The following is a 13,876-nucleotide window of genomic DNA, read 5'->3' as shown; positions in this document are numbered from 1 at the left end:
CATAATGCTCCAAAGCATGGTCGACCATAGCAAGATAGCATCTTGCTTTGATCGACCAAGATAAAGTTTTGGTCGATTTTGTTGATCAAAAGTTGTTTTAATTTTTTAATGAATTAATTATAATTTACTATTTATAATAGTTATCAAATAGAGCTAATGAACAATTTAATGACAAAGAAAGACATAACACAATTTATTATAAACACCTATTATTGACTTAATTTAAATTGATAAACATGTGATATTTTTAGACATAAAAACGTAGACAATACTAAAAGTGACATATCACCAACAATAAAAAAAACACACACACAAAACAATAAAGATAAACATATTTTTAGTTCATTGCAATCATGAAAGTAAATAAGTATGGTGGAAGGTCGGACTCGAATGGTGAAGTTCCTCCAAGGAACTCCCCAAACGGTGTAGAAGTCCCGCCAGAGCCATCCCCCGTCTCCATTCTTTTCTGCTAAATTTTTTGTTGTTCTTTTATCAAGTATGCACGGACTGATTCATCAACGTACATAGGGTTCATCCTTAGTATTTTATTTTCTTCCATAAAAGCCATTATCGCATTCCTTTGTTTCTCAATATCAATGAGCTGTTGTCGATGTACCTCAGCATTCTCCATCACAACCACCATTTTCTCATTACATTTGGCCATGGTGGAGATGTCCTTCAAGTGTTCTTCAGTAGCTTTTCTTTTGGCTTTGGCCTTTTTTATGCCAATTGGACGCTGAGAACTCCCTCCTGACGGATTATCTTCATCCAGGTTTATAGCAAACCCAGATAGCCCTGGAGAATCGGGTGTCGGTGATTCGGTGTTGGGAGAATAGTCAGACTGGGATGAGTCGATACTCCCGTGGTTTGGTATGAAATTAGGTAAAATAGCGTTTGATGACCTAAACTTCTCTTGGTCCTTAAGTAAAGACCATACATGATCCAACCGCCAAGTCGACCCAGCTGATTGCTTAAATAAAGCTTTTGCTTGATCCAATTATAACAATGTATGAATTGTATCTTAGTTACAGAATGTAAAAAATATAATTTAACAGAAATATGATAAGAAAAATTAATTACTCACAATGTCTTTCTCAGAAGCACCACTTGGACGGCTAAGTTCCACCTGTCTAACACATGAACTAAATTGTTGGAAAATTTTGTTTATGTTGAACCAGCGACATTGGAGGGCCTTAATAGTTCGAGGCTCTGTTGATTTACCGGTGAGTTGTTCGTTGTATGTAACTGCCACTCGTGACCATAACCTATCGCGTGATTGGTTTATACCAATTATTGGATTTTGGGAGACATCAAGATAAGCCATCACGGGTAGTTTGTCCTCCTCGATTGAGAATGCAACACCACGTTTAGATGAAGTCATTTGATCGTAAATAATTATTCAATTTGTAGGAATGGTGTCATTCCTTTGACTGATACTTCAATTTATAGCCAAAACGTTTTGGATAAGAAATATGGATCAACGGTCTAAATTAAATGATATCTGATCTGACGATAGAAATTTAAATTAATCAGATTGATTTGTTTTGGGATACGAAATTTGACTGCAACGTGACAACCCACCCTTCAGTTGGCTTTTAGTGGAAATGCATAACCCGTGACAGTTGGTATATAGACAAGAGTTGACAGATGAGTTGTCTCTGATTGCGACTAGACTACACGTGACAGCTGACTGCAACTAGACAACCCTTCATTGTCTTTTAGTGGGAATGTATAGTCCGTGGCTTTATTGAAATGCTTTTAGTGGAAATGCTTTTAGTGGAAATGCATTGCCAGTTGCTTTATTGAAATGATTTTATTGAGTTGGATTTTAGTGGAAATGCATAGCCCGTGGCTTTATTGAAATACACAACCCGTGACAAAAAAATGAGTTGGCTTTTATTCCATATAATATTTAAAAGAAATTAAAATATCTAAAATAACTAAAATAAAAAATGTCATCACTTATTTAAAGACCAATGGCTTCTTCATAATTTACTCATCTTGCTCAAAAATGAATTTTCATGAGGGAGGTCCTTCAAGTTTTTCTTTCTACGCGTCTTCGTCGTCATCTGATGGCGAAGATCAACCTAGTGTCAACATAAAGAATGAGTTAAATTGCATTGACGAACAACAAACGTTTTTAAGCCAACTCATAAACAATGCTACCGTTGTCTCCAATTACTTCCAAGAATGTGATAATTTGCACCGTCGAGGCTCGATCCCTGGCCATGTTGTGATTAATCGAGACAGATTAGCCGCTGAACAATGCTTGTACAATGACTATTTTTCTGAGTCTCCAATGTACAATGAATCAATGGTCAAGCGACGTTTTCGAATGTCTCGTCGACTATTCTTGCGAATTATGGAGTCCATTCAACAACATGATAATTACTTCGTACAGAAAGTAGATGCGTTGGGGAGGCCCGGGTTGTCCCCATACCAGAAGATAACAGCCGCAATGCGTATCTTAGCATACGGTGTGGCGGCAGATTCAACGGATGAGTATATTAAAATCGGGGAGTCTACTGCGATTGAAAGTTTAAAAAGATTTTGCCGGGATGTGGTGGAGGTGTTTGGTGACTGGTATCTTCGGTCTCCTAATGCTGAGGACATTGAAAGAATTCTCCTTATTGGAAAACAACGTGGATTCCCGGGGATGCTGGGAAGCCTAGATTGTATGCATTGGAAGTGGAAAAACTGTCCAACAGGTTGGGCTGGACAATATGCTGGTCGTAGCGGAAAACCAACAATCATTTTGGAGGCCGTAGCAGATTACGAGTTGTGGATATGGCATGCATACTTTGGTTTGCCAGGTTCGAACAATGACATTAACGTGTTGTCAAAATCTCATCTCTTTGTTAATTTGGCCAATGGGGTAGCTCCCACCGCTGACTATGTCATACAAAGAAAAGAATACACCATGGGATACTATCTAGCAGATGGTATATATCCAAAGTGGGCTACTCTAGTGCAAGCAATTCACAATCCACAAGGTCCAAAGAAGAAATATTCCTGCAGCACGACAAGAAAGTTGCAGAAAAGATGTTGAACGAGCATTTGGAGTACTGCAATCAAAGTGGGCGATAATCACTGCAGCTGCACGAGTTTGGAGCAAACAAGTGCTGCATGATATCATGACAACATGCATTATAATGCATAATATGATTATTGAAGATGAAAGAGAATTGAATGTGCCATTCATAGATTATCGCAAAGCACCCATCCCAGATGTTGAAATGGCACGTGATGAGCATGCCCGATTTCAAGAGTTTCTTGCACGCCATCGTAAAATAAAAGATAAATCGGCTCACTATGCACTCCGAGATGCTCTTATTGACCATTTGTGGGAGGAGTACAGTAATTCGGAATATTAGTAATTTTAATGGTCAATTTGTGTGTTGTTCTTTAAATCATATGTGTCTTTTATGTTTGTCTTGATATCTATTTTATGTCGTATGATGAATGTTGTCTCTTGTTTGCAATTTGATGAAAAAAATAAATGTATTGTTTTAAATATATCGAGTCGAATACACATGTAGTTGTGTCATGTTTAGCGAATTAATTAAGTTTAGTTAAATAATATATTATGAAATTAATTAATTATATGTGTGTGTATGTGTATTCGAAAATGAAATAAATTAAAAAAAGAAAATATTTGGTAATGTTTAGAGGATATGGGTTGAAAATGAAATAAATTAAAGAAATATAGTATTTGGTAATATTTAGAGGATATGGGTTGAAAATGAAATAAATAAAGTATTTGGTAATATTTAGAGGATATGAGTTGGAGAAGATTTTTGAAAATTTGAAAAATAAAAGATGAAAAATAAAGGATATAGATTGGAGATGGCCTTACAGTGCTTTTGAACAATTCTTGGGCAACAATTTGGGTACAAATATTTGCCTATTTTTGCATCCTATCACCATAATTCTGTTTTACATGACTGTTAAAGCAATGATAGGAGTAGAGAGAGAGACAGAGAAGACACGATATCAGATTCTTCTGACAAATTTTATACAGAAGGGATAGGACACTTTATTCCGTGAAGGTAGTTAGCTTGTCGTCAAAGAAATGACCCTACAGTGTAACACTAACAATATAATGTATTTTGATTTACAAAACCAATAGTTGAAACATTTCCCTACAAAAAATTTGATTTTTTTTCTTATTATAAATGGACCCTTGAAGCTAAAAGTTATAACTTTCGTTGTGTATATATCGAAGAAGCGTTCAAAAGGTTGGAGACATGGCAGCTTTTATAGAGGGAGCATTAGACTGGGTAAGACCCCTTGTACAGAGCAAGGCATGGGACTATTGTATCATTTGGAAGTTTGGGAATGACCCTTCAAGGTACTATTTTGCTTCTGTTTCATGGGATTTTTGTTTTGTGTAATGCAGATGGCATGTATGATATCCGATCGTTTCTGGGGTTTCACCTTTTTTTTTTTTTACGTTTTCTAGTTCTTGATAATTGTTTTGTTCAGGTTTATCGAGTGGGGTGCATGTTGTTGCAGCGGTGCAGATAGAGTACTTGAGAACATAGAATTTGTTGATGGTGGAAGTGGTTTGGAAAGACATGAGTGTAAGGATACTTGTTTTAAGCATTTGGTGAGAACTAAAGCTTGCCAAGCGCTGGCTCGGTTGCCTTCTTACTTGCCATTGTATTCTGGGTAATCTTCGGATTGTCTACTTTTGTTTGGTACAGTTGGAGTAGAAATATGGGAAACTTGGTGATGTTTCATTTTAAGGAGTGATGCCCCCGTTCTCGGCTACTGGGTCTGGCCGGTGGCGGAGAATGGGGGTGGAGATTATTCGTGTATTTCTACGTCATATGCTTACAATATATATGCACAAAAATATCATTTCACATTCCTTTAGTATTACGATGTTTAGTTTCCCATGATTATAGTGAAATTCTGTTCGGTCTGCTCCGGCCTATTCTATTCTATTTGAGAATCAAGAACGTGTAATGTTTGAGATGCCATTGATCAGGATTCATGGGGAGGTGGTGGTAACAAAGCAACCAGAATGGATATGCCGTGGCAATGTCTCTGCTTCAGATAATGTACTTTCTTGATTTATCTCTTCATATGGATATAGAGATTTTGAAGTTCCAACGGCGATAATATGATAATTTTTCTTAATAAGAGGCTCTGCTCTGTTGTTTTTATTTGTGGTAGGATACAAATACTATAATTGGATCATTTTTCATCATTCCGAGCTTTTGAACAAAGCGATTTGGCGGTCAAGCTTTTGAAAAACAAAACAGTTACCAACAGAAACGTCCTTGCGAACTCAAGACAATGGATGCATAATTTTTTATAATAAACTTATTAAATGAATTACCAGTTTCATCTCTCTGAATTTATGGCACTACCCTTTCCTGCAGGAACTAACTGGAACCCAAGTTCTCATTCCAATAGCCTGTGGTCTGATAGAGCTCTTTACTGCAAATCATGTAAAAAAAAAGTGTTCTTTCTTGAAATATTGATGTGCTTATCTCATGCTTTAACAAAACAATGACAAAATATTGCTAATTTGCTGATTATGTTTCCAGGTACCCAAAAATCTGAAGATCATAGATTACATTTACACCCGGTTTAGAGTCTCAACTAAACAAGAAAGCATATTTGGTGATTCGCATGATTATGTGAACTATGTAGACAAATGGTCTCCTACGAATTTCATTCCTCCAATGTCCCAAACGTGCTTGGAAGGATCATCTACTGCTTCTTGCCTTCCAAGTGATCCCGTTCTTGCCATAATGAAACCAAAAAGAATTAGCAGAAAATGGGCAGATTCATCGAGCATAATCTTGTGGAAGAGAAGTCTTAAGAGTTGGCAGACCGCAGAAAATGGACAGTACAAATCAAAGAATCTTGTCACGGAGAGAAACAGGAGAAAGAGAATAAAAGATGGGATCTTTACTCTTCGGGCACTAGTCCCAAATATTTCTAAGGTCCTGCAAAAAAAAAAAGCATATCCATTTTTTTAAGCCAATAAGTTTATTCATTCTCTTCTTTGCTCACAGATGAACAGACTCGCCACATTGGGGGATGCAGCTGCTTACATAGAGGAACTGCTTGAAATTATTGAACATTATGAGAATGAACTACAAGAAATGGAGCTTGACCACTGTGGCAAAATATATGGTAAAAATGTTGAAGAGAAGGAATCTGCATTTAACCTCAGTACAGGTCAATCCGGAGCTAATGAAAACAAACCAGCAGAAGTAAACATGATTGTTAATGACTTTATTTGGATTTTAGAAGAACTTCGCATGTACTTATTTTACATTTCTTGCAAATTTTAGGCACGGGTTGAGGTAAGCCAACTTGGGACCAAAGATTTCTTGCTGAAACTTGTATGTAAAGTAAGGCGAGGCGGCTTTTCAATGTTGATGGAAGCCATGGACTCTTTGGGACTTCAAGTGATCGATGTTAACGTTACGACCTTCAATGGCTCAGTGTCAAATGTGCTCAGAGTACAGGTATTCAAGATAAGTCATAGCATATATATACTTGATCTATACACAATATCATGATAAATGGATGCAAAGTTTTGCTAAAACATCATTAAGAAAAAGAAAGAGAAAAAATAAAAGAACCCTTTCTTGGCAACTAGGAGAACATCAGCGTATGGATTTGGTAGATATAGGAAAAATTTCGCCGCCGTTGTATGTTATGTTTGTTTAATATGCAAAAATCACTTAACTCCCACCACAATCTACATTCTGAATCATTATCTTGTTGAAACAATCGTCATAAATATATTTTAAAGATCGTCCTATCGACACTACTACTGTAATACGTATTATTAAGGATTGTCCTATCCCACGCACCCATAACATCTGCACGACCACTTGTATGATATAAGCTAACATAGTAGTTCCTTCTTGGAGGCTAATCATATGGAGATCGAACCGAAGACTTTGAAGAACTCATTGATCCAGTTGCTAAGTTAGAATAGTCAATGAAGCAGTAGATAAAGTCAAGAAGAGAAGGGAAGGAAATATTTGAAGAAAGGAAGTATAGAAATTTAGAATTGTATTGTCATGCTTTGAATTTTTTCTGTAATTTCCTAAAGACTGAAATTATGCAAAATTCCTTTCAACTGGTGGTTATCATGTTGGAATTTTAGGTAATGTACAACTCATTACGCAAAGATAGTTTGATATCTACATCAAATATAAAACTCATTTTCAACTCGCTAACTTTAAGCTAAAAAGAGTATTATCAGAATATTCCCAACTATTTTATTCACTATAACTAATTTATTCCACAAAATATTTATTAACATGTATAGACTAAGTTTATTAAAATTAACAACTACAAAATGCAAAGAAAAACCAAAAAATATAATAAATAAAATACCTAACGCTATGGCATCATATTGCACAAAATTTGGTGAGCCCAGAAGATAGCGCTGCATTGGAGGAGAGAAACAGACGCTATCTTAGCATCAGACATTAAGATAGAGTCCGGTTGGAGATGGCCTTACAACATGAAATGGCTTGCATATATATTATATATATATATATATGTGTGTGTGTGTGTGTGTGTGTTCACCTATGTGACCACTAATAAGGTGACACTGATCTATTGGATATAATTAAGCATATCCAAATTGTACATTTAATAGATAACTGTCAGCTTATTGGTGGACACGGAGGTGAAGAACATATTCACGAGAAAGAAAGCATAAGATTCTCAACGCCTTGAGAGAAAATAGTTACATAATAAGGGGACAGTATTATATCTAGAGGGCTACTTTGTAATACACGAAATTGGTGACTTAAAGAAACTCGTATTTCTGTTATGGAATACTGAAAGATGAATAATAAACACTATGTATTCGTATTTCTAAAGCCGCATGGTCACACTAATGCAGGAGTCTATTATAATTGTGAAATGCAGCAGATTAATATGCACATCTTCAGAATCATAATATACCTTTAGAGACTCTTCTGTATCACAAATTATTCTGACAATAATCAGAGCAATTCAAACACTTCGAAAATAGTAAAAACTTTCGAACTTAATAGATAGATAAAATTAAACATTTTAGGTAATACATATGCTAAGTGTTGCTCTTACACACCACACCCGCCTGCTTGACCAAACATACAGAACCTTAATTGTTAAAAGGAAAATGTACAAATAGGGAACTTTACATATACTTTGTGCAGAAAACAAACGTTTAAGATGACTCCAGGCAACAAATCCTGGCTTGAGTTATGATAATTCCAGAGATCGTGATTTCTTTTTTTAATAATTAATAGCAATGCTTAAACTAATTCTTCGAGTTAGTGGGCACCTGAGAATATTGACAAAGCTAAAAGAAGTCCAAGCATAGAAATGTGGATGGCTTTATCCAGAGATTGTGCTTCAGAGAAGTTGACTCTCTGAGACTGGTCCCTGCAAGAGCCGCAATGTAACAGATGTTACCACCTTATTAAAATTTGATAGTAGAAAAACGGTGAAGCAATATAATAGGAATCATGTGGTTCAAGCACGATGCTTACTGACATGAGACGATGCCCAAGTGGGGCTTACAATCAATTAATCCATCTTGGTTTACATGACAATTATCACCTCTTTCTAATATAAGTGAAAAATATTTGAATAAATATGATAGAATTTCTTTTAATTACATAAAATATATTGTATACTCAACTAACATCGAATTAAAAATATATCGATTTGATCTCTAGAGAAAAAACCACGTAAAGTGCACAAAAAAGAGGAGAAAGTATGTTTTGAAATAAAAAATATAGGAAACATATTTGATTGCTTACTTCTGTAAAAAAGAGAGTGAACCACAATAGATGACATCATAAGGTAATGGAACCTCGTCTTTGTCTTCCTCCGGATTCACCACGCTGAGATAAAGTTCCTGACCACGATACCATGAGTCAAGGTTTTGTGTACGAAGGTTCCACATCCCAGCATTATCAAGAGAAACTAAAATAGCCGTCCAAGCGCCAGGAAAAACCTGACAAGTAAGAAAACGGAATTTTCAAATAACTCCTAATATTATCGTTAGGAAAGAAACAAGTAGGAATGAGTAGAGTAAGACAAACCCAATAACCAGATTACTGGCGGCAGTAAAATGTATCTACAAATTCGTGGTTTTGAACGTGTAACTAAGTCCAAAAATTATCTAAGTATTTTCTCCAACAACGTAATTCAAATCGATACCAGAAATTCTGTGAGGAACGTGTTAGAGTAGGTGCCCGTCGAGCCAAGTGTTGGCCGAGTGTTCACAATGAAACTCTATGTAGAAACGATCTTTATTTTAATAATATTTTAAATTATTATTTTGGCACTTCTTTATCTGTATATTCATGCTAGTTGCATAGATAAAGTCCTTGAATATATATAAATAGTAGAAAGAATATAAGATGCTCATATGATGAGTATCATGAAATACTGTATATTCTAAACAGTTCCTAGTTGATTCAGCCGCCGCTAAAAAGGATATAGGCCGCTCGAGTTAGAGACTAGTATCTGCGATGTGAGTACCATGTTTCATTGGTAGGGGACATTGTGATGTCCGAGCATGCAGATAGGTGCTCCTGGTAGAGTGCACTGAACAACCCTCCATAAAGGACTTTCCAAGTGGTTCTCACTTATCGAGTGAAAACGTCCTAGTTTATGGTTGTACACCATTAGTCTTTATGACCCGGGACAACATTGAGACTCTATGTGCTGGAATTACACTTTGACTTGTTTACCGACTCTCATGGGGTCATCAGGTGGCAAGGTTGGGTGTTCTGTCGAAATATATAGGAGTCGATGCATTGTAGTCGGGGATTCACCGCTTACCTTCGGGTATGGATATCCTATGTGTTCTCATGTGTATGTAGGTTGAAATCTCTGATCAGAGTATGGTGGTAATTATGAAAAGGGTTTCATAGATTACACCATCGATGCAACTACGACATGACACATAGTATCGATTCATTGACAACTCTCGATAAACCAATGGTTGTCGAATCGGTCGGGATATATGAGTTGAAGGGACCGTACTGTACGCTAATCATAATTGAATGGTTTTTGCAGGCACTATCATTTGATACCTAGGGAATTATGTAAGCTGCTAGGCGTTTAACATGATTCGTTGGGTACTATCAGACTTGAGTTCTGACGTTCTTATTATCAAAGAGTTGATAATTAAGAATGGAGCAATTGGGGTATGCTCATATAAGGACATGTTTAGTCCGAATCACATGGAGATGTGAACCCACGGCTAGTTGTATCAATGAACCATTGAGGGCCACACAAGTATTAGCTTTCTAGATCCCGTTGAGAACTAAAATTGTTCAATGTGTTGAACGGCTTGTAAATGAGTTTATAAGCATAAATAAAATAGAAGTATGACTTCTATGAGAGAAATGTGACTTTTAATTTGTGGAAGTGTTCCTAGATTAAAAGTTGGCCAAATAAATAATGTATTTGAAAATTGTGATTTTCATAAACATTATTATGGACTAATTTAAATTAATTCAAGTGTTGAATTAATTAAACACTAGTGGACCTAGTAGAGTCCAAATAATTAAATTAACTCAAGTGTTGGATTAGTTAAACAATATTGGGCCTTGTAGAGCCCAATTAGAAATAATTATGTAACTAGTGACTTGAGTGAATTCAAGTAATGTTTAATTAGTCTCAAATATGTTTGAGATAATTAAAATAAGTCCATGGATTTTTAATTGTTAAAAATCAAATAAGACTTGCATGCATGGGAGGTGAAAAGTTGGGAGACAACTTTTGCAACATCCAAGGCATGGCATGCCTTTGGAATTCACACCTTTTCCCACAACCAAGACTAGTCTTCTCTCCTCCTATTTTTGAAAGGCATGGCCGAAACTTGCAAAGGGATTCTCCAAGTTTTTCTCTCATTTTTCTTCTTCAATAGTTGAAAAAAGAAAACACTTCTCAAAGAAAAATACTCTAATTTTTCTAGTGCAAAATTAGAGTGGTTCTAGCTTGTTGGTGGTGGGCTTAATATTTGAGCAAGGTGGGCTCAAAGGGAAGCTTGAAGATTGTCTTGCCATTCAAGAGCTAAGGTGTTTACACCTTAGTTGGAGCCATCATCAATCTTTTAAGATTGATAGGTAAATCTTTAAAACACCCTATGTATGTCATAGTTTGTGTTTTTGTATATGCTACACCCTAGTACACAAGGTGGCCGAAAATTTCATGCTACAAAATATGATTTCCGAATTTTTGTTGCTTCCGTTGCGTTTTCGGTCACTTAAAATCGATTCCCTTCAAGTGGTATCAGAGCTAAGGGTACTAGTTTGTGTAGCATATACATAATATTATATTGAGGTCAATTTCTAACCGCATGAGACAAATTTTCGCATCAAATCGTGGCCGGTTTTGGGGACGACTTTGGGCAGCAAGTTTCTGCCCATTTCGGGCACCTCGGGCTGCCCAAGGGGCTGCCCATTTCGGGCAGCAAGGGCAGCCCCTTCCGAACAGCCCCTATTTTCAAAAAAAAAAAAAATTTGTTGGCCGGAATCCGGCGACGGAGCTCCGGCGACGGCGATGACGACTAGGGTTTCCAAAAGTGTTTTGGATTATCAAAGTGTCATGAGCCTTGATGTTGTTGGGCCATTGGATGGCTAACATATTTGTGAATTTTAAATGGGCCAAAATGTTTTTGGTGAAAAATGAGTTTTTTGGGCACTTAAGTTTAAAATTACAAAAGTTGCAAATATTTTCTCATGAAATAAATAATTGAAGTTGGACTTTAATTATTTATAGTAAATGGTGATTTACAAGAAATTCGGTTATAAATAAATTAATTAGAAAGTAGACAAAGGTGTTTGTATACTTTGTTATAATCGTGGCGGTTAGTGATTGGATCAAGATATATAATATTGGATCAATTAATTATTGTGATAATTAATTGATGGTGTATGATATGTGATATTATGCATGATGGATGATCAAAAGCCCAAGCCCAATTTGCTAGGTGTATGCTAGGATATTTTGTGTTGAATGATTGTAATAATTATCTAATTTAAAGTGGGCTTGGTTTATGGCCCGTTCCCACCCCATGAGATGTATCCCTATTTGCCATGAATATTTATTTGTAAATATTAGTATAGTGGATGCTCAAGATTGGAAGATGGTGGCCATGATGATTATGAAGATCGAAGACATGTAAATATTGGAAGCTAATGTAATAGTTGCATTTGCATCCCTTGCATTACCCTAGGATTGGACCTAGGCCCGTGTTTAGCTCACACTGGCCATTAGTATTGGGGCGATTGATCATCCTTGTTTTGTTTATTGTTTATAATATATGCATGATATGTTATAAATAATGAGTATGTGCGTTATTATTATGATAATAACAAAGTTGCATGAATCCGGCAAACATACGATCAAACATGGCGAGCTTTTAAATAAAATTAATGATGAGACCTTTCAAAATTAAAAAACCCTCATTTTGAATAAGATTCAAAATTAATATCAAGCCCGAAAAGGGGAATTATAAATTTGTTTATAATTTCCATGTCTTCCATCCACAATGGGTGCATGATGAACGCTACCCGTACTCGGGGCTCGGCTCATATTATTGGGGGGGCCCTGGGTGCCGGAAAGCTGTGACATCCATTGACATGGTGATGTAAACTACGTGGAACTCCCATGATTTCGGCTCACATTATTGGGGGAACTCATGGCGACCGTCCATTAAGGTTCAACATCGATGGGTAAGGCTTGACACATGAAGATGAACGACGTCATATTATTGGGTCCTAATCAAACGTGAGACAAAAGTTTACGTAGAGGGTTGCATTGTGATGCAATTGGAAACTACCTTTTAGGAATTGTGATTGGCTGATATTATTCGGGATCATGATTCGCTAATTGGACCTTGCGTACCTACTGAGGAAAGGAGTTTCCCGTTTTCACTAGAGGGTAGTGAAAGATGTCAAAACAGTAGGGAGTAAACATTTATTAAGTTAAAGTCCATACTTTATATCTTACTAAATATTTTAAAATAGTCATTAACATTTATCTGTTTATTTTTCAGTACTATTTGACAATGTCTTCAATTCGCAATCCGCTTTCTGCCATACTCGAAAAACACGTATTAACCGGACCTAATTACCTCACTTGGCTAAGAAATCTGAAAATCGTCTTGAACTCGGAAAAGATTGCATATACACAGACTGAGTCGCCCCCTGATAAGGCTCCGAGTGACTGCACTCCTGAGGAATTGCAGACCTACAAGGATTGGTGTGACCATGACTTGAAGGCCAAATGTTATATGCAGGCTTCTATGAATGATGAGCTGCAGAGGCGTTTTGAGGGTGCAAAGAGTGCTGCTGACATTCATTTGCACCTCAAGAAACTCTTTGGTGAGCAGACTCGGCCTCTTAGGCATGCTACGGTCAAGGAGCTGATCACTTTACGCATGCGAGATGGGGCTTCGGTCCATGAGCATGGCCTAAAGATGATTGGGCTCGTGGACAAGCTCGTTGGCATGGATTTGATGTTGCCTTCGGAGTTGACCACTGACGTGTTGATTTTGTCACTGCCTAGCTCGTTTGATCCTTTTGTGGTGAATTTCAATATGAACAAGATGGAGCCGACCCTTGAGAAGTTGGTGAACATGCTTGTGACTTTTGAGTCCACCATCAAGAAAGAGAAGTCGGTTCTTTATGTGGGTTCTTCATCTGGTACAAAGACCGATCCACGTGGGAAGAGAAAGAAGCGTTCTTTCCAACGTCCCAAGAAGAACGTGCCTTTGAAAAGGCAGACTCCGGGTCCCGTTGTGGCAGCCACACAAGCGAAGGCTGACAAGACTGTTGACATCTGTCATCACTGCAAGAAGCCTGGACATTGGAGGCGT

The 13,876-nt window shown here is 36.9% G+C and overlaps 4 protein-coding genes across 6 annotated transcripts in view; 2 read left to right on the top strand and 2 right to left on the bottom strand.

Annotated features, from left to right (window-relative positions):
- Positions 1-469: 469 nt before the first annotated feature.
- LOC142528398 (uncharacterized) lies at positions 470-1,381 on the bottom strand. The gene is made up of 2 exons (XM_075633444.1): positions 1,081-1,381; positions 470-987 (listed from the first exon to the last, which is right to left on the bottom strand). Exons 1-2 carry the CDS (start codon positions 1,379-1,381, stop codon positions 470-472), a joined length of 819 nt encoding a protein of 272 aa, XP_075489559.1.
- Positions 1,382-2,011: 630 nt separating this feature from the next.
- LOC142528397 (uncharacterized) lies at positions 2,012-3,374 on the top strand. The gene is made up of 2 exons (XM_075633443.1): positions 2,012-2,942; positions 3,019-3,374. Exons 1-2 carry the CDS (start codon positions 2,012-2,014, stop codon positions 3,372-3,374), a joined length of 1,287 nt encoding a protein of 428 aa, XP_075489558.1.
- Positions 3,375-4,134: 760 nt separating this feature from the next.
- On the top strand, positions 4,135-7,178 carry LOC142528948 (transcription factor bHLH90). Of its 2 annotated transcripts, none has more exons than XM_075634248.1 (8): positions 4,135-4,351; positions 4,516-4,671; positions 4,994-5,066; positions 5,391-5,459; positions 5,559-5,960; positions 6,033-6,233; positions 6,315-6,491; positions 6,903-7,178. In XM_075634248.1, exons 1-8 carry the CDS (start codon positions 4,248-4,250, stop codon positions 6,963-6,965), a joined length of 1,245 nt encoding a protein of 414 aa, XP_075490363.1. In that variant the 5' UTR covers positions 4,135-4,247; the 3' UTR covers positions 6,966-7,178. The 2 variants fall into 2 exon arrangements, with proteins under 2 accessions (XP_075490363.1, XP_075490362.1); XM_075634247.1 differs by having other exon boundaries at positions 4,486-4,671; positions 6,903-7,168.
- The window catches only part of LOC142528946 (monocopper oxidase-like protein SKU5), a 27,155-nt gene continuing 18,925 nt past the window's right edge, over positions 5,647-13,876 (bottom strand). Inside the window, exons 8-10 of one of the 2 annotated variants that reach the window (XM_075634246.1) lie at positions 8,799-8,995; positions 8,318-8,418; positions 5,647-5,963 (exon numbers count right to left, since the gene is read on the bottom strand). In XM_075634246.1, the coding sequence (XP_075490361.1) occupies positions 5,956-5,963; positions 8,318-8,418; positions 8,799-8,995 (306 nt within the window). In that variant the 3' untranslated portion in view covers positions 5,647-5,955. Of the gene's footprint in view, positions 5,964-8,020; positions 8,419-8,798; positions 8,996-13,876 lie in introns of those variants that run through there. The other variant, XM_075634245.1, reaches the window with a different exon arrangement.

This window comes from Primulina tabacum, chromosome 16 (assembly GCF_025594145.1).
Source record: "Primulina tabacum isolate GXHZ01 chromosome 16, ASM2559414v2, whole genome shotgun sequence".
Classification (NCBI taxonomy): domain Eukaryota; kingdom Viridiplantae; phylum Streptophyta; class Magnoliopsida; order Lamiales; family Gesneriaceae; genus Primulina; species Primulina tabacum.
The sequence above is the reverse complement of the archived record's forward strand: the minus strand, read 5'-3'. Positions and strand labels throughout refer to the sequence as shown.

Coding starts and splice junctions, on each gene's coding strand:
- LOC142528397 (XM_075633443.1), top strand. CDS start 2,012: ATGAATTTTCATGAGGGAGGTCCTTCAAGTTTTTCTTTCTACGCGTCT. Junction 2,943..3,018: donor GGGATACTATCTAGCAGATG/GTATATATCCAA, acceptor ATATTCCTGCAG/CACGACAAGAAAGTTGCAGA.
- LOC142528948 (XM_075634247.1), top strand. CDS start 4,248: ATGGCAGCTTTTATAGAGGGAGCATTAGACTGGGTAAGACCCCTTGTA. Junction 5,961..6,032: donor TAGTCCCAAATATTTCTAAG/GTCCTGCAAAAA, acceptor CTTTGCTCACAG/ATGAACAGACTCGCCACATT. Junction 6,492..6,902: donor CAAATGTGCTCAGAGTACAG/GTATTCAAGATA, acceptor TCCTTCTTGGAG/GCTAATCATATGGAGATCGA.
- LOC142528398 (XM_075633444.1), bottom strand. CDS start 1,381: ATGACTTCATCTAAACGTGGTGTTGCATTCTCAATCGAGGAGGACAAA. Junction 988..1,080: donor TTCTGAGAAAGACATTGTGA/GTAATTAATTTT, acceptor AATTGGATCAAG/CAAAAGCTTTATTTAAGCAA.